Source organism: Stigmatopora argus, chromosome 12, assembly GCF_051989625.1.
Source record: "Stigmatopora argus isolate UIUO_Sarg chromosome 12, RoL_Sarg_1.0, whole genome shotgun sequence".
In the NCBI taxonomy this organism is placed as follows: domain Eukaryota; kingdom Metazoa; phylum Chordata; class Actinopteri; order Syngnathiformes; family Syngnathidae; genus Stigmatopora; species Stigmatopora argus.
This window is the reverse complement of record NC_135398.1, coordinates 868,391-888,409: the sequence shown is the minus strand read 5'-3', so window position 1 is coordinate 888,409 and position 20,019 is coordinate 868,391. Positions and strand designations below refer to the sequence as shown.

Here is a 20,019-nt window from a genome sequence, read left to right as displayed (position 1 = left end):
TCCGTGCATTGAAAAATAGCTTGTTTAATGTCATCCAAAACAATCGGAAAATACAGTGATTAACTTTTGGCTAGCATACTTCCCTTAAAAAAACTTCCTGCTGTTGCTATTATTACGTTCAACTCAACACTTAAAACAACTTGCGTTACTTTTAGACAACTACTGTATCCATAAATGTATCACTAAAAGGATAAAAGTAAAGACAAAGTCGGTGTGCGGTACCATGTATATAATAACAAAAGTGACGTCATCTTACCGTTAGTCTCTCGTGGACGCGCGCACACCTGCGCAATTCGGCGTTCCTTCACGGTGCCTTCACGGACCCTCAGTTGTCAGAGTGTCTCTGAGCTAAGCTCAGCCCAGCGAAACTCAAGCAGACCCCGCCGGGGAGTTTCGTTTTCCCGCCACACTTCCGTTTGGCGCGGCCGCTTGCCGCCAGACGACGCCTGGCCTCTTTTCCATTTGTCTCCTGACCTTCGCCGGGCGTCCGCGCCGCGGCGAACCGCTCCTGTCGCGAGCCGAGCGTACTCTCATGGTGGCGCTCGGACGTTAGCTCCAGCGGCTAGTCGGCTGCCTGCCGCCTCGCGTCGTCGTCTTCTTCTTCGGCCCTCCTGGACGACGTTCGCTGGCCGTCGGGACGCGGAAGTGCTCGCCGAGCCGGTACCGTCGAAGCTAGCGGACGCCATTCCGATGCCAGTCGGCGGGAGGCAACCTCGAGGCTAAGTAGCAGCTGCCCACACAGTCACTGCGGCATTTGGACGCCGGCATGCCAGCAGGTACTCCCAACGCCCGCGGGACACCCTCTTTTCCCAACTCTCACCCTTTATAAACATGTCCGAATGTTAGTGGCAACAAACGTAAAAGCGGAGGTATGTGTGTCAACATGAAATCACAGGTGTCAAACTGACGGCCCGGGGACCACATCCGACTGGCCCGTCAAAGTAAATCGTGTTAATCAACTGCATGTGTGTCGCTAAAATAAAATGTAAATACATTTAAGAGGATTCCATGAATCAGATATTTACTCTTAAATCATTCCCATAATCTAGAGTGTTACGTAGGGCCCGTGACCAGAGTTTATTTATATTTTTAATCATTTTTTATTTTGTCATTATTACATTAATTTGATTTTGTTCTTTTATTTTCTTAACCATTTCAGAGACAGGCCAGCGTAGTGGGCAGCAAGTCAATGTTGACACTTAATTTAACCCTTGATTACTTTTGGTCTTTTAAAAAGTGTATTTTTTAAACTTAAGTCAGTTTAGCTAGGGCAAGGGAAAGTTTTTGGACATTAGAAAAACAAAAGTAAACATTAGAAATGATTATCTCATCTCATTTTCTGAACCGCTTTATCCTCATTAGGGTCGTGGGGGGTGCTGGAGCCTATCCCAGATGAGGCGGGGGACAAACACACTGAATCGGTGGCCAGCCAATCGCAGGCCACATGGAGACAGACAACCAATCACTCGTTGCTAGGGGCAGTTTTAGAGTGGAATACACACTGGTTACTTTACCAAATAACATTGTAAAATCGTTTTTTTCTTGATAGTCTTCAACTCTTTACCTGGGACATACACTCATATGCCCCTTCGTATTTTCCGCACTATAAGGCGCATCTAAAAGACTTAAATTTTGTCGAAAGTGTGCTTTACAATCCGATGCGCTTTATAGATTAAACATTTTTTTAAGATAGGCCATTCATTAAAGGCGCATATAATTTAGCAAAGACCGTTAGTCGACCCCAAAACCTTTTGCTAAACTAGCCGGGTGGCGCGATCGGAAATTGAACTCGCGGCTGTCCACGGCCGCCTTGCTAAAACGTGGCACGTGAGATGGCGGCCGCCCAAAAAGCGCACCTGCGCGAGCTCAGACGGCGTCAAGGAAGATTTGAACGTGGCGTTCTGATGCTTCGGGAAGAGGGATTAGCGTGTCGGAAAGCTGGCCGGCGGCTAAGTTTAGCGCAAGCTTTGAGAGGGAGGGCCGGCGTTGTCTCCGACTGCTCTTGGCTTCTCTCCTCTTGATCCTCTCTCAAAACTCAATGCAGATTTTAGGCTCAGTAGAAATATCAGTATTCCGTCCCAGGGTTCAACGGCTCGGTCTCGCAGTTCAGAGATCGAGGGTTCGATCCCATTCAGGGTGTCCACCATAGTTGGCTGGGATAGCCTCCAGCACCCTCGTGAGGATCAGCGCTACGGAAAACGGCAGAATGATTTTGGCCTAGATTTCGCTCAAGGCATATCGCGATTAGTAGTTTTTTTCCCGGGCGTGGTACCTAGCGAATGTGTGTACTGTTTTAATCATCCTGATGGAGTGCAATTATTGCGTGGGTAAACGATGGCTTTGCATCACCCCGCGGTTTCACCCGCGGCGTAGCGAACACCGCAAGGTCAGAGAGGGAGTGGGCGAGCGAGCCAGGGCGACACGCGCCAGAAAAAGAGACGTCAACGCTCGCAAGATGGACTCGGAGAGCAATGACTCGGGTACATAACAACGCGTCTTCGCTTTTCTCGCTCGTGTGTGTGTGTGTGTGCGTGTGTGTGTGTGCGTGCGTGTGTGCGTGCGTGTGTGTGTGCGCGTGTGTGCGTGTGTGTGAGTGTGTGTGCGCATCCGTTCTGCTTTGAAGCATTTAACCTCTCGACCTCGGCTGCCACAAACCATTGTTTTGATATTCAACGACCGTATTTTCTGGACTAAAAGTTGCGGGGTTTTTTTCATCGCTTGGCTAGGCCTCCTCATAATACTCAAATAGGATTCATGAAATTATTATTTTTTCCTCTATAGCCAACCGACAGCTTGTTATATTGTATTTTTTTTAGCTTGTAGTTATCTGTAAATGTTATGTTAACATGACTATTTAGGCTGTGTCGTCATTTGACAATTGTTACTTTAACAATTGTTTGTTATCTGATTCTGCAAAAAAAAAAAAAAAAAGAGCTGTGAATGTGCGTGTTTGAGTGCCATTGATGGTACTGGACGTCCAAGGCGTTCTGACTGATGTTCATTCGGACGTCAATGGCATACAATGAGCTGATTATTGATTTGGGTCGGCCCTCCGACATATAGATTCGTGAGAGCGTTGGCACGTTAGCTCTTGTGTTGACGCTGCGGGCTAGCAGATGTTTGATTGGCGGGAAGCCCGAAGCGTCGGAGGACATCGAGCTCGTCTTTTACGCATGGTTAAGTCCCGCCCACTGGCGTGCGGCTTCTCGGTCCGTTGAGGTTGAACGAGTTTGTCCGTCGCTCAATTCGATTGGCCAAAATGGATATATGCGTGTATGTGTGTGTGTACACTCATGTACATTTTGCTCACATTTAAAAAAAAAAATCAATGACCCCAAAAAAGTCAATTGCTTGATAAAGTTCTTAAATGTAAAACAACCCCCCCCAAAAAAACTTTTGAATAGCTGCCTTTCCCGAAAGGTTCTTTTTTTTATTGGATTGTTATTTGAATGAGATTATCTGCTTTGGAAATCATTAAGCCTAAACTTTAAACCCAGAGTCATATAACATGATAAAGAAAATGGATCAACAACGAAAATAACAATGGCGGCAACGTTAGCGACCGCCTCGTCGTAACGTGAGCCGCGTGAGTGTCATCTTACCCACAAGTAAGCAACCTGAGCCTCAAATTCGAGCCGCTTCGACCGAATCCGCCGTTGGTCGTAATCCACGTCCCCGACCGGTCGCCATGTCGTCGCTGCGGTTGCGCCGCGTCGCGTACGGGGTTATTCCCGGCGTCGAGGGGGGCGCTACCTCCACGTACCCGCGTTCCAGCCGCCCAATTCTGCCCAGTTGGGGTAAGCAGCGTCGAACCCGTGCTAGCATCGCTACCGTATCGGGAGCGCTAACAATCCGATGTTGCACAGTAGAGGTTATTTCCAAGCGCCCTACTCAAGATGGCCGCCCGTGTGGCGGCAATCGTCTTGTTTAGCATTAGCAGACGTCCAATCCACTTGAAGTGGAAGGGCGGTAGCGTATGAATCTTTGTTCATTCGCTACCAAACCCCAAAATACCAAAAATAATTGTTTTAATTTCATTTAAATGTATAAATGAATCAGATTTGATTGTGGCTTTGTCTCCTCAGGAGTTTGCGGTTGCTGCGGGCCGCTGAGGCCTCGTTACAAACGTCTGGTGGACAACATCTTCCCGGAGGACCCCAAGGTAAGACCGCCATTTGTTTTCAAAGCTCACCAGCCCGCCCACGTTCCCTATTGGACGGTCCCCAGGACGGTCTGAGCAAGTCGGACATGGAGAAGCTGACCTTCTACGCCGTGTCGGCTCCGGAGAAGCTGGACCGCATCGGGGCCTACCTGGCCGAGCGACTCAGCCGCGACGTGGTGCGCCACCGCTACGGGTGAGGGGAGCTGCTGGCGTAGACGGAGACTGCCGGGGGGTCCAAACTTGTGAATATGAAGGCCGCTTTCAGAAAAATCAAAGGATGGGCCAAGGCCAAGTTGGCAATAGCCTTTTAGGCTAAGGGGTTAGCAACAATTTTTGGTGATGGCATGAACGAGAAATAAATGCAATTTGAACATTTTTTTTATTATTTTTTATGTATTCATAGTTAGATTTCGATCATCACGAGCAGTTTCTGGGTGTGATGACAATTAGGCTTTTGTTCTTGATGATGACGACAGGGCCTATGTCCGATTATTATTATTATATTTTCAACTGACCACATTTTGGGCACCCTTGGTACGGCATGTTTTTTTTTTTAAATTTATTTAATTGTTTTATGTTTTTGTGTCAGGAATGTGGTGATTGCCATGGAGGCCCTGGACCAGCTACTCATGGCGTGCCACTCGCAGAGCATCAAACCCTTTGTGGAGAGCTTTCTGCACATGGTGGCCAAGCTCCTAGAGTCCCGAGAACCCGACCTACAGGTCCTGGGGACCAACTCGGTAAGCGCCGGCGACATAGCAGCGGAACATCTGCTTCGTTTCAAGTGATTGGACAGCGATAAAATCATTTCAGCAGAAGCCTGACGAGATCTTTCATCGCTGCTACCAAAATAGCCTCCGGTATATACTCAAAATTCGCGTACGCGGAGGCGGCTAATATGCGAGAAAATACGGAATTCCATCAAAGCATCTAATATTTACTCGTTGGGTGGCATTGATGGGACCCGACAGCCAATCGGTTTGATTTCTTCTTAGCCTCCGGCCCACGTGACGGTCATTTTAATGCCACCGCTCTCAACTGCCGGATTTACCATTGTTTTTATTTACCCTCATTCGTTCGTCTGTGAAATTTCGACGCGGGCAGCTCGGGGGCGGGTCTCGTTAATGTCATTTTCCTCGCCACGCGCGCTCGCCCATGCGTCAAAAGAGGCTCGTTAGACGCAAAGCCACAGCAATAATTCAAATGCCGCACGATTCAAACTGATTTATTTTGCTCCATTTTTTATTTGTTTGCCGCTATATAGTTTGCTGGTGGTGTAGTACCATGCTGTGCCACAGCGTGCTGGGTGGCAGCACTGAGCTGTTTTTCCACGCTTTTGTTTTTGAGAATAGAACTTCATATATATTTGCTTGGGGGCCGATAAATTTGGTCTATCCTTATTAAATGCAGTGGCGTGCCATCATGGCCTTCAAAGCCTTCTCTGCTGGCCTAAGAAATATCTGAATCAGACTGATGTTAATTATATTTTGTCCACGAATACTTATTAAATAATTCCAAATTGTCTGTTAGCTTCCTTTCATTGCCTTTCCCCCCTGTTTGTACTGTTTCCAGATGTGTGTTTTCATATTGAAGCATTTAACCAATCACATTTCAGCCATTATTTGTTGCCAGGGTCAGAAATCTGCCTCAAGGCCTTCACAATCAGTTATGCAGGCTCTGCTGCATTAAACAAGCGTCGATAAGACTGTTGCTTTAACCAATCAGAATTCGAGTTGGTGACACCAGGCCTTCTCGCAGGCGTAGGGATACGTCATCGCTTTCACCAACTATGATTGGCTAGTGATTAGCCAGAGCTACCAAACTGTACAGTGGTACCTCGAGATACGAGCTTAATCCGTTCCGGGACTGAGCTCGTATGACAAGTTACTCGTAACTCGAGGTAAAGTTTCCCATTGAAATGAATGGGAAACAATTTAATTCGTTCCAACTCTCTGAAAAAAACACCAGAAACAGGATATTGGATTGAAAAAAAATGTTTTATTTCTTATAATTCGCCATATATTGACAAAGTAATAAATAACGAGTGGTTTAATAGAAATAAAGTGTTTAATCTAACTAAAACTGGCCGGATTTCGCCGAGGGGAGAGGGGCTTCGTTTTTTTTTTTCCTCCACACAACGCACTCGTAAACAGAACAAACACTCCACCCTCACGTTCGCTATCGATGGGCTGTTTGCTGTCGTACTATTCCCTTCAAAATATTCCGAAAATGATGCACACAAATGTCCTCACAATCGGAGAACGCACGACCACTTGCCAACGAGCAGCAAGCAGTCTTATCAGCGATCGCCCCGCTGCTCATCTTCTTCTTCTTCTTCTTTTTCACCTCAGGCGCCTGAGGATTACCCTCAGCAGCGCTAGGGCTGCCACTGGAACACGGATAAGTTCATCCAGGGAGTTGCCCAAGCCGCGATGGTAGCGTTCGGTCATTAAGGCCGGACAGCGGAGCCATAAGTGTTCAGACGACTCTGTTTCCTCGTCGCACAGGCGGCAGCGATCCGAGTCGGATTTCTCATGGGAGCTACAGGGGCGCTGGCTAGCGGCTCCTTTTAGCTTGTAGCATCTGTGTTCGCGTCCCATCGAACGGCGCCTATGATAGAGTTGCTACCGGGGATACTTTTGCGAGCACGAGTATACTTCATTACCCAGAAAGCCCTCTTTTCACCGCGCATGCGCGTTGTGCGTTTCCTGGTCTGAATAGCTCATCCGGTGCTCGTAAATATTGTTATACACGAAAGATATGCCAAAAAAAATGCCATGGCAACCTGGCTTGGTCGCATCACGAAACTTTGACCGCATCACGGGCGAATTATTCGATCGAAATTTCCCCCGTAAGACGAGCATTCCGTATGACAAACGGTCGTATGACGAGGTACCACTGTATTTGGAAAGAGCTGCACAAGCAAAAAAAAAAGACTTTCAGCATTAGCTTCGATGGCGATAGAAAAGGAGGATGGATATTGTGTACAGTTAAAAATGATTTTTGGGGAGTAAAATATGGCTATATTCCTAAATAATATTTCAATTCTATGAGGTTATTATTGATTATTTTTTATGTGTCGCAGCTGTAGCTGCAGTAGAGGTTTTATAGCCATAAAATAGTTTTTGAGAGTTGGATAGATTCGTTGAAGGCACTACAAGAAAATACACGGAACGCCACTGATTAAATGTGAAATGGCATTGCACTGTATTGTACGTCTCGATACAATAGTTGTTTTGTTTCATCCAGTTTGTGAAATTCGCCAACATCGAAGAGGACACGCCGTCGTACCACCGCCGCTACGACTTCTTCGTGTCCCAGTTCAGCGCCATGTGCCACTCCACCCACGAGGACGCGGAAACCAGGAGCAGGTGGGCGTCCGCTCGTCGCCGTTTGCCGCCTCCTCGCCGTCTCATCGCCGTTTCTGGTCCCGCGGCAGGATCCGCGTGGCGGGGATCAAGGGCCTGCAGGGGGTGGTCCGCAAGACGGTCAACGACGAGCTCCAGGCCATCATCTGGGAGCCCCAGCACATGGACAAACTCATCCCCTCCATGCTCTTCAACATGCAGGATGCCGAGGACCTTGACAGGTAACTTTAAGACCTACATTTGGAAAGCCTGCTTACAAAAACATTGACAATTTAGTTAGTTATGACTTCATTTTAATGTCAATGCATTGGCTTTGTTGGGAACGAAAGGTCTTTTTGTGCTTCTGCCGTGAATTGAAATGAGTTTATCACGGGGAAGGAGAAAAAATCAATAAAAGCGGCGCTGCAAAAAGTCTTTCTCAAGTGGTTTCCATGTCAACAAAAAAAAGCTATTTTTAGAGCCGCTTCAGACATTTGTCCCGGTGTGCCAGTTTTTCTCGCTAAGGATGGCCATTGTGATGGCTTGGCTCTTTGGACCGACCCCAGCACCCCCGCGCGTTCCTCGCGTCCAATAATCCAGATGCCATCGGGCGGCATCGCCTCCGCCGCGTCTGGCGTCTTTCAGCGCCTTTTGTGGAAAAAAATAGTAGCAATTCACGCCAAAATAAAACATATAGCATTTTTGTAGTCCACAAATAGCGAATAATTATTTTTTCTCTTCATATAAATGAGATGAAAATGAAGTATTTCAATGTTCCCTTTTTTTTAAATATATAAAAATATATCAATAATATCTAAAATATATCTAATATCTAAAAATCTTTTTTTTAAATCAAGAACTTTTTTAAAGATATATTTTTACCAAATATTGCTGAATGTTCCGCATTAAAAAAGGAACAAATAAGAAAATTTTGACCAAGAATTTTCGCAATTCCACAATTTATTGACGTTCATTCAATCTTTTTGCTGCCATTGATAGCATTCAATGTCCAACCCAATCGACAAAGTATGGGATGTCCAACGCCAAACAAAATCCAAATTGTCTTTTGAACCCAATGAACATCCACGCCAACCCATGACAGTGTTTGCCTTTTTTTTGCGTGTGTTTGTCAGGGTGGGGGCGGGGCATCCCAGCACGCCGTGCGCGGTGGCTCAGGACGGCGACGAGAACCCGTCCACCTTGGCGGAGAGCTGCTTCCGGGAACTGCTGGGACGCGCCGCTTACGGAAACATGAACAATGCCGTCAGACCAGTGCTGGTGTGAGTACCAACAACAACATCACACACACGCACACATTATAAACGACGCCATATTTGTACCTAAACTAAACTCAGTACTGAAATCTAGTAGCAAGAGTGGCTTCTGCTTACGCGTTTCAGCCTGGATTCTCACATTTTTATGAACTTAAAAAAAAAAGTAATAATTAATAGCGGAAAAAATCTCAAAGTAGTGAATTCACGCTAAGTGAAGATGAGGGATTACTGTATGTCTTCAGGAAACCCTGAATACGAATAATTAACTTGTAAAACGCTTCAACGCCTGGAGTTGCCGTCTCCGCGATGTGACATCACAGAAGAAAGATTGTCTCATTTCTCTAAAAATATGAGCCATCCGAGCCCAGTCACTTTGTCAATACCTCTTTGATGGAATATCTGGTGGGAGGGGCCAAAAGGGGCGAGCAGGTTGCAATTAGAGACGCCAACTGAACCCGACGAACGTCAAGGTCGATCCCCCCATCGCCCCCACCGCCACTGGCGCCCTCCGGCGGTCCGCCTAACGAAGCGTGGGCGACCCTCGCTTCGACATTGTCGGCGATGCGGAGCGCCTTCCCGTTTTTAATGACTGCGCGGCATCTCTCTTTTCTCTTGTTTGGCTCTTCTGGTGTCACCGGCCAGCAGCCTTCATGTCTTCCCTCGGGGGTGGAGAGGGATTGTGGCTATAAATAGAAGCGGCGGGGTTCATCTCGGGGAGATGGGAAGGGATCGGGGGGGTTCGCATTGACGTCACGTTCCACTGCAGCTTGACTCCAGATCCTCCTTCTCTTCCTAAAATGGAGGGCTGCGCTGAAGAGCTTTCAAAAGTAATAGTTGATGCACTTGAGATTTCCGTGTATTTTCAGAGCTTCCGTTTTGTTTCGTGGATGGCGAACGGGGGATTTTTTTCAGTGGGCCGATATTACGGAATCGCAGCGGCGGTCCATGCATTTTCTAGCTACGCCAGCGACAAGGCATTGTGGTGTTGCCAACTCGAAATCTGATTGGTTAAAGCAAGTCTTATCGACACTTGTTTAATGCAGCAGAGCCCGCAGAACTGATTGTGAAGGCCTTGAGGCAGATTTCTGACCCTGGCAACAAATAATGGCTGAAATGTGATTGGTTAAATGCTTCAATATGAAAACACATCTAAAAGCAGTGCAACCAGGGGGAAAAGCAATGAAAGGAAGCTCACAGACTAATAAGTATTGATGGACAAAATATAATATATGATTCAGATATTTTTCAGGCCAGCAGAGAAGGCCTTGACGGCCCGCCACTGCGGAATCGTCTCAAAACGTTTCGAAACGGCTCCAACGACGTGACCGTCTGTTGATATCCAACAGATTGCCATTGCCAGTCCTCCCAGTTTAAATTAACTGGAGGTGCATCCTTGTAATGGCAGACATTATTATTCATATTTGAAGGGTTTTTTTGTTCCGTATGCATCGTCTGTTGCTACTTTCAATTGTCTCGCATGCGTTACTCGCGTACTGTTGGCCCGATATTGAGTGGAGATTGGAGACACCTGTAGGCCATTTGATGGTACTACTACATGCCATCGATGCAGTAACTCAATGCTGGAAATAACGACGTTGATTTAAAGTTTCATATGGTAAAGGCATTTTGAGAAGTCAAAGCTAATTTAGCCTTTAGCAGCCGGTCGTGACCATGGAGGTGGTCGTCCGCGACTCCCGGATGATTGACGGGTACACCGGCAGGCCGTCGGGGAGCGCGAGGCGTCGAGGCAGATGCCGCCCGGGCCCACGCGCCCGCTCGGCAGCTGCGCTCGGCAGACGCGGCGCCCCCCGGCGGGACCGGGGGTCGGCGGGCGGAGCCGTCCTCCGCCATCTGCCGTCCGTGACCTCGCGCGCCGCTTGAAGGAAGGAGCGCGTGCGTCCGAGACGTCGGCTAACGCCGCCTTTGTGTCCGCAGGCACCTGGACAACCATCACTTGTGGGAGCCCAACGAGTTTGCCGTCTCCTGCTTCAGGATCATCATGTACTCCATCCAGGTTAGCGTCACCGAGCGCGATGCGCGACAAATGTGAGCCCGCCGGGCTCGTGCGTCCAATGCGATTTACGTCCACTCTGTTTGAACAGGGAGGCCCGGCGGTGAGTGAATGAACACTCCAAAAAAAAAGAATTGGCAATGAATGCGTTAGCCGCAGCTAGCAGATAATTGTACATTTTTAGCAGGTTAGCCAGACCACCTACGATACCCTATTGTTTTTGTCTTCGCCTCACAAGATGGACGTGTATCACCCAAAAAAAGCCCCAAAAAAGCACTAATAAGTCACAAAAAAGTGCTAACGATAACGCGCACTGGTTGTGCCTTATAGAAATAGCTAAACAATGACCAAATTCTCACTAACTCAATTAAATCTCAATTGCCAAATAGCTTTCAAAATAGCTCCTTCTGAAAAGGAAGATTTGGTCAAAAATACCCCATATGAAACGCTTTTGATAAAACTAATAAATACAGTTTAATTAAAAACAGTTCAGAATTCCTCACAGTTGCTGCCGTTTATCTGTTGTGACTCCAAGTGAAATGGCGCCCTCTGCTGCCACGTCCACGCATTCACATCTAAAAATCGCTCTTTCGTGTTTTTTTAACAAGTGCGAATATAAATGATTGGCATTCCAGCCCTAACTAGACGTCCAGTCTGTTTTGATCCAACTAGAAGTTACCTGCTGTCACGCGTCAATCAGCGTGACGCCAAATGACGGCCTCCCTGTGGCGTGACGTTTTCAGGCGCAGCACTCCCACCACGTCATCCAGCAGGTGCTGGGCCACTTGGACACCCACAACAAGAACACCCCCAGGGTGCGCGCCGGCATCGTGCAGGTGCTGCTGGAGACGGTGGCCATCGCCGCCAAAGGCTCCGTGGGTGAGATTTAAATCAATTGGACGTCTACTAGCGATAAACTCATTGGTTCGGAGAGGGAGGGGGTGCGTCTTGGCCTGGGGAAGAACATATTGTGAGATCATTAGTATCGCTTGAGGTCTGGCGCGGTAAAGGTTCCCATCCTTGACATCACCGCTTGAGCGGTTCCCAGAATGCCATGCTCTCGTGTGTGTGTGTGTTTTAACGCCGACATATTTGGGAAATCAGGAACCATCCAAGAGTGCAAAGCGGGTGATGCGGCGGACAGCGAACAAGCCACGCCTCCCAACCTGTGGCTGGGTACGGTATCAAACCTGAGCTGGAAATACGTACATAGAGTAGATGAGCAGGGATGGGCAAAGAAAGGCCTGCCAGTCAATTCAAGTTTTCATATGATCATAATGCCCGCTATTGACGGCGACAGACGTCCAAAATCATTTGGAAGCGGCCCCTGCGGCCTCCAATGGATTGGACATCTATCGCCCGTGAGGGCCGATCACCAATGAGCTGGCCCCTTTGTGGCACGTTGCCCAGTCCTGGCGTAGTTGAGTGGCGTGACATGTTTCATCCCATGTGATACCCATTTTTTGACCCCCTAGAAACTCTTAACACTCCAAATGGATGTCAAATAATGGCCGCAATATATTCTCGTGTGGACGGCTATCAGCCCCTGGGCCGCAGGTTTGAAACCCCATACCGTATTCATGCTGTAATCCAAGAATATCAGGCAGAACGACCCGAGGGCCAGATCGGACCCTCCGGCGGGCCACTTCTGACCCGCGGGTCACGCATTTGACACCCACGATCTAGTTATTGATTATTAACGACGTCCTAACAGCCCCCCCCGATGGCGACGACGTCGTCCTAGTCGATTATTAGCTCAGTGTAATACTACCAGCGACGCGACAGGGTGCCGAAGCGAGTCGCCTGAGCCTCTCTCTCTCTCTCTCTCTCTCTCTCTCTCGCTCTCGCTCTCTCGCTCTCTCTCTCTCTCTCTCGCACGCACTCTCTCGTAAAATTGTCTCTCTCGCTTCAGGGCCGACCGTGCTGGAGGTGTTTGACACGCTGCTCAAGCACTTGAGGATGAGCGTGGACCTGGAGCTGGGCGAGAGCTCGCGCAGGAGCTCGGCCTGCAGCGCTTCGTCCGGCCGCGTCAAGGAGAGCGACGAGCGCATCGTGCAGAACGCCATCATCCGCACCGTCGGTACGACGTTTGGCTCCGACGGATTTTTTGGGGTCCGGCGTGTCGTCCGAGACGCGGACTTAACTCAGCGCTTGCTTTTTTTGTATCCGGGGCAGGATTCTTTGGCGGCAATCTGCCCGACTACCAGCGAGCTGAGGTGATGATGTTCATCATGGGCAAGGTGCCCGTCTACGGCACCCCCTGCCACGCGTTGGACACCGTCAAGATCGGGTGAGCCCTGCCGATGACAAGAACGACTGGCTTTTATTTTGCCGTTGGCCGTGGAGGTTTGTTTGGGATGTCCGTGATGGACAGTGACGCACTACCGGACAAAATGGATTGGACGTCAATGGCCAATGAGTGAACAAGAGGCTTAGGACGGTATCAAACCGGAGCTGGAAATACGTACATAGACTAGATGAGCAGGGATGGGCAAACAAAGGCAAAGAAAGGCCTGCCAGTCAATTCAAGTTTTCATATGATCATAATGCCCGCTATTGACGGCGACAGACGTCCGTTTGCCGTTGCTGACGTCGTCCTTTTGTGTCTCCTCGGTTCCCGGACCTCCCGGACTTGACGGTTCTCAGCCACATGGGCACCAAAAGGATCCAGACCATGCTTCTCAGCTCCCTCATCATGGTCCGTATTGTTCTCCTCCCGCCGGCGCCGCCAGAAAGTCCAGACGGAAAATTGTAATGTCCCGAAAATAAACCGGCCGCAGGTGACGTCGGGTTTCAAGTCCAAGTCCATGTCGGGCGCGCTGCCGTCCCCCTTCCTGGACCCGCTCTTGTCCATCTCGCTGATGGAGGACGGCGAGCTGCGGCAGCTGGTGCTGGAGATCTTGCACAACGTCATGGACCGTCACGACAACCGGGCCAAACTCCGAGGCATCAGGTGAGTCGGCCGGCCCTGCCTCCCGTCGCCGCCCCATCGTGACGACCCGGCGCCCCCCAGGATCATCCCCGACGTGGCCGCGCTGAAGATCAAGCGAGAAAAGATCTCCAAGCAAGACGTGGCCTTCATGAAGAAGGTGAGCCCAGGTCATTTTCATATTTTTTTAGGGGGGCGTGGCATTTAGTCGGTGTGGGCTTAAAAGTGGGCGTGTCCTCGTTTGCGGCAGCACGGCCAGCAGCTGTACCGCCACATCTACCTGGGCTGCAAGGAGGACGACAACGCGCACAAGAACTTTGAGCTGCTCTTCACCACGCTGGCCGTCCTCACCATCGAGCTGGCCAACGAGGACGTCGTGGTGGAGCTGGCGCGACTGGCCGTGGCGCTCCAGGTGGGGGGGTCGACTGCGATGGGACGATTTTCGGTAGTTCCAGTTGCCAGTTTTCAAAGTGCGCTTGTGTGTGCGTTTGCGTAGGAGATGGCCTTGTCCACCGAGGAGAATTTGTCCATGTGGCTACGCTGCAGCGTCCTGGCCCTGGTGGCGGCATACCTCAACTTCCTGGGCCAGATGATCGCCAACACCGCCTTCTGCCAGCACGTCAGCAAGGTTCTCTTTGAGCGCCATCATCCAGTTTTTACAATCGTGACCAAAGTCGTGAAAGAAGGAATCAAATGGGAACGGCTTCACTTTTCACTTTCAGGTCATCGAGCTGAGGAACATGGACGCTCCCTACCTTCTCCCGGAGCACGTCTTCAGGGACAAGTGCCGGTAGGTCCCGCCGTCCGTCCCCCCGCTTGCTCGCTGTGACTCCGCATTAACTCCGCCCCCTCCACCCAGGCTCCCCCAACAATTGGACAAGGATGACGCGGCGCTGTTTTTCCACAGCGCCGACATGGCCGACGGCCTGGCGGGGGCGGGCTACAACGCCGACAGACTCAACGTTCCTTACGTGCCGCAGGTCACAGGTAACGGCCGACCTTTGACCTCTGTCTTTCAAGACCACTCTTTTCGCTTTTTTTCTGTTCTCTCTCTTTTTTTTTTAAAATAATTTTGGCAATTCGTTCAACTCGTTCCAACACGCTATAGAAGGAATTCTGGTTTTTCTAACACTGACATTTTTTCAGCGTTAAATCCGCGGCTATGGGGTTGGGTTCGAGCTTTGACTTTTGGCTCCTTTTCTTCCTTTTCCTTCCTCCGTCAGTGCTTTACACGGTGGGCAAAATCCTGCACAGGTGCAAGCAGACGTCCAGAGGTAACCATAGCAACGCTAGCCGCCATAGCAACGAACGGCTCTCCTGCGTGACCTTTGCGCCGGCGCTTCTCCAACGTTTGGGCTCGGGTCGGGTCGGGGGAGAAATTCTCCTTTCCGTCATATTTTTTATTTTTATTTTATGAATTTATATTTGAAGTTAAAATGGGAGTAAATATTGAAAATTAAATTTAAAAAAAATCTTTTTATGTATTTTTTAATTACGATTTCTTACATTTTTTTAAATGTTTTAGTGTCACATTTTTAATTCATTTTTTACAATTATTTTGGTGTTTTTTATTTTATTTTCTGGCTAGTTGGAGAAGCGCTATCGTCGTCTTAGTAACTTCCCGTTTATGAAGCCATTTCTTCCCGTTTTACGTGGTGTTAGAAGGAAATCCCAAATCCTTGTGTTTGTTGGCATTAGATTCCCATCTCAGATTGAAAGGACGTGGTCGCGCATCCCCTTTTTCCAAATGTTTTCATTTATTCATGATTTCAAATGAAGGAACCAACGCATTGTCTAAGTGATTAGCTACCTCTAGCGGTGGAGCCGAGAGCTACGCTGACGTAGACTTTGACGTCAAGCTTGTGGTTCGCAGATGAAGAGCGTCTGACCAGGAGGAAGAGTTTGGTGGACACCGTCTCCCTGCAGGTGGACATCTTGGCCAGCAGCCTGCCCGACAAGGTGCGTCTGTTTTGGTGATAACCTTAGGGATGGCCTCGCATCTGGCCGGATCGCCGTTCGATCCCCGAGATTTTTGTCCACGGCAGGCAAAGAGTTGATTTTGAGATTTTTTTTCTTGTTTCTTTAGTCGCAGCTTGCCGAAGAGATCACCTTCGAGACCCTGAAGAAAGCTATTGGTGAGTTGCAAAAAAAATCGGAAAAATACCAATTCACTTCATTGGTTGACAAAATAAAATTGGGAATGTCATGCAAAGTTCATTATAGAGACAAAATTGAGTTGTTTGTTTCAAACATTTTTTTTTAGAAATGTTCATTTTCAAAGCGGTATATAACATTCTATACTATAAATGTCATAAGTGGGAAAAAAATTGAAAATGTGTTAAAAATAATAAAAAATATTATTTAGTTTTTCATTTTCAATATTATATTCCTATTAAAATGAAGAGGTTTTTGTACTTAGTCAATTTCAAAATGGTCTTAAATAATAAAAAAAAAAGTTTTTCTTCCATTTCTTTCCATAATGAACTTTTCCACAATACCTTCCATCTTTTGTCTTAACATCTCTAAATGGCATTTTCCCGTCAGACACGAGCGTCCTGGAGGATCAAGAACGCGAGCGTCGTCGTCAGGTGATGGAGAAATTCCAGAAGGCGCCCTTTGAGGAGATCGCCGCACACTGCGAGTCCAAGGTAGAGGCGGGAAAAAAACGAAAAACGCTAACACTGGCGCCAGTCACAGCCCTAATCCGTGTCCTCATCCACGTCTAGGCCAACATGCTGCACGAGCGTCTGGCGCACATCTTCCAACTCACCATCAGGTGAGGACGCACGCGTCGACCCCGCATTAGCCGTTAGCGTTAGCTAACAACTCTTCGCCCCCTCGCAGACCGCCCCCGAGTCCCTCCGGCGCGGCGTCCTCGGGACACGCCCAGCACCCATCGGTGCCCGTCTACGAAATGAAATTTCCCGACTTGTGCGTCTACTGAAGAAAGACTGGCTTTAAAAAAAATCTTCATCCCATCAAGGTATTTCCCGAAAAATGAGGGTGCCGTGAACTTAACACCGGAGGCGGCGTCTAAGCTTTTTTCTCTGAGAGCAGATTTTTTTTCTGTGCTACACGTCGTCCAGAAATGTGTCAGAGAAATTTAAAAAAAATGTTAAAAAATAAGAATGCTAGCATCACCATTTTTGTAATTATTATACTAGTTTAGATACATAACTATAAATATCGTCCCTATTGTAAGAGCGCTACCAATTCCTGGTTTCTTAATCACAAGATGAGAGCGCCCTCTGGCGGCTAATCATGTCATATTCTAGCAACACCTGAGGATAAGACAGAATAAAAAAAAATGTGATTTATAGGCTGGAAAATACAGTGTATATTACATAAAATGAGGACTTGTTTCTCATTCATCAACTGAAATTTGGCAGTAAGGAGCCACTGTTTAAATAACTAGCGCCATCTAGCGTTGAAGTGGAGAAGTGCGACAGAATTTAGGCTTAACTCCAGCTACTTGTGCGAGACATATTTAATAATATGTTCATCATTTGCCCGGGGGGCCGTAGTTTGTACAGCACCGATTTATCTGATTGTCAGTCGCCCCTCCCGGTCCAAATGGATCGGACGCCTAGCGCCTTTGACGCAAAAGAGTTTTAGCGTGGATGTCGCAAATGTATCATGTTTTTTTGTAAAGAGTGGTCTTAGTTGGTCAACGTGTCATTTTCACAGCAGATCATCTATTTTTCTAGTTTGTCACGCAATCTGAAATATTGTCACAAACCAATCAATCAATCATGACCGTCAAACAAGATCAATAAAGGTCTTTAAAATGGGCTTCTAGGCTTTCCTTTTCTTCTTTTTCCTCCCAAAATATATTCGGTTAGCAAAGGGTTAAAGTGCTTGTTTTGTGTCAATTAAGTATACTAAACAAAGACACCTGTTTGCTTTCACTTGCGTCTTTTATTATTATTATTAATAATAAGTGTCGCACTTGAAAAGAGAAGAGTTCTTTAAAAAAACAACAACAACAAAATCAGGTGATCGTAATGATAACAGTAATGACGATCATTTGCATATCATCAGCATATGGCGACAAGATAAACTTCAGCGAGGACACGTCAAGGTCACTTTTGGACGCGGGAACAAAATTGGAAGGCCGCCGAGTCGCTCGCTAAACGGCTAACCAAAGCGCTAGTTAGCAAACGCGTTGTCGTCGTCGTCGTCGTCTCGTTTGGCACAAAGTTTCCTTGCAATAAATATACGGATTATCCGAGTAGATATGAAGATAAATACGGGTTACATACGTGTGAGTTAACATGTGGTGACGGCTTTTTGTCCGGCGACTCGGCGGCTGGCGACAAATGAAAAAAAAAGACGTGAAAACGAGTGTGAAACAAGGCCAAGGCACAAATTATCGGTAGCCATCGAGAGGTCCTGAAAAGTTAGTCGGAACCAACGAAAAAAAAAACAAAAAAAAGCATCGTGACAATGGAACGCTTGATGGCTTTTTGGCTGAAAAAAAAAGATTTTATTGCCCGAATAAATGACAGTGTCCAATCGCATCCCAGGAAAAACGGATTGGACGTCCGGCGCCAAAACCTGATCCTTCGCTGTCAGCGGTTCAAAAGAATTGAGCGTGTACCACGGCTTTCCAAGGAAATAGTCCTTTTTTTTGTTGTTTCTTTTTACGTGTTGCTACTTTGAATTGTCTCGCATGCGTTTTAATTGTGAGATTCATTGTGACTTTGCATTTAGTCGGAATTCATCAGCATCGTTCACGTTGTGTAAAATAATGGAAATGGCGTTTCATTCGTAACAATGCATTTCAAAATAGTACATATTTGTGGGCCAAACTCAATGAAAAAATGTGCACTTAACAGGTCAAAGTTGGCTTTTGCTAAAATGATACCTGCTACACAGAATATTAGATCTCATGTCCTAATTGGCCTGATGGCATACTACCCTGAAAATGCCCAAAGTTAAGCAGGGTTAGGCCTGCTTAGTACTTGGATGGGAGACCAACCGACCAACTGCCTGGCATTACTACCAGCTGCTGTAACTTATACTTATGTTCCCAATTAGCTCAAGTGCTCACTTAGCCTGTGAGAAACAGTGACATCTCTAATATACACAAAGTCTCTTAGAGGGCCGTGGCCTGATTGGTAAGTCATAACCCTTGGAGCCTCACAACTCTGGCCGCGTGGGTTCAAATCCCGGTTGGGACACATTTTCCCTTAATTGTTCTATGTATTTGTAGTCAAGACCTTCCAATAATGACAAAGTGAAGTGTGGCCAATGTGGCGTAGAGGTTTGTACACCTGACTGTCGTGTGGGCAGTTGGGGTTCGAATCCCGGTGTCGTTTGACTGATCACTACACTATGTAGTTCAGTAAATGGATGATTCTTTTTTCATTAATATAAAGACTTAGTCATTTTTTTCAGCAAAACAATTATGTTCCGGTCAGCCTTCGGCTGACCGGAAGACAGTTGGGGGGAGGGGGTTCCTGGTGGTGTTCGACAGTCGGCCTTCGGCCGACTGCCGACACCATACAGTCGTCGACTGGCGACACCGGGACGTGAACCCTCGACACCCAGGTCGCAGGCAGGTGACTAACCCACTACACCACGAAGCGGCCCGCCTATACATGGTCATTGGGTGCTCTTATTTAAGGAAAGATGACATAGTCTTTTTTAATGGCAAAATGGTTCAGCGTCCACTGAGATTCGAACCCTGCCTGCCTACACGGCAGTCAGGTGAACAAACCTCTACACCACACAGTGGCCACACTTTACTTTGTCATTATTGGAAGGTCTTGACTACAAATAGATAGAAACAACTAAGGGAAAATGTCTCCCGACCGGGATTTGAACCCACGCGGCCAGAGTTGTGAGGCTTCAAGGGTTATGACTTACCAGTCAGGCCACGGCCCTCTAAGAGACTTTGTGTATATTACAGATGTCACTGCTTCTCACAGGCTAAGTGAGCACTTGAGCTAATTGGCAACATAAGTGTAAGTTACAGCAGCTGGTAGTAATGCCAGGCAGTTGGTTGGATGGTCTCCCATCCAAGTACTATGCAGGCCTTACCCTGCTTAACTTTGGGCATTTTCAGGGTAGTATGCCATTAGGCCAATTAGGACATGAGATCTAATAATCTGTGTAGCATGTATCATTTTAGCAAAAGCAAACTTTGACCTGTTTAGTGCACATTTTTCATTGTTCATTGAATTTGGCCCACAAATACAGGGTGTTCCAAAATGTTTGACATCTTTGATGGCAAGTCTTAATTAGTTTTGTAGTTGCTGCCTTGTTTGCAAAATTGGCAAAGAAGGCACGCC

General features: G+C 47.6%; 1 protein-coding gene across 4 annotated transcripts; it reads left to right on the top strand.

Moving 5' to 3' along the window:
• Positions 1-272: 272 nt before the first annotated feature.
• On the top strand, positions 273-17,515 carry efr3a (EFR3 homolog A (S. cerevisiae)). 4 transcript variants are annotated; one of them, XM_077614506.1, is made up of 25 exons: positions 273-776; positions 4,086-4,162; positions 4,228-4,355; positions 4,752-4,902; positions 7,412-7,533; positions 7,602-7,751; positions 8,643-8,789; positions 10,719-10,797; positions 11,538-11,673; positions 11,899-11,970; positions 12,707-12,874; positions 12,970-13,084; positions 13,441-13,492; positions 13,575-13,747; positions 13,808-13,883; positions 13,974-14,135; positions 14,220-14,351; positions 14,446-14,513; positions 14,583-14,710; positions 14,947-14,997; positions 15,597-15,682; positions 15,810-15,858; positions 16,268-16,371; positions 16,450-16,499; positions 16,568-17,515. In XM_077614506.1, the coding sequence occupies exons 1-25, from the start codon at positions 767-769 to the stop codon at positions 16,665-16,667; spliced, it is 2,586 nt and encodes an 861-aa protein (XP_077470632.1). In that variant the 5' UTR covers positions 273-766; the 3' UTR covers positions 16,668-17,515. The 4 variants fall into 4 exon arrangements, with proteins under 4 accessions (XP_077470632.1, XP_077470634.1, XP_077470633.1 ...); XM_077614508.1 differs by lacking the exon at positions 11,899-11,970 and having other exon boundaries at positions 274-776; XM_077614507.1 differs by lacking the exon at positions 14,947-14,997 and having other exon boundaries at positions 274-776.
• Positions 17,516-20,019: the final 2,504 nt, after the last annotated feature.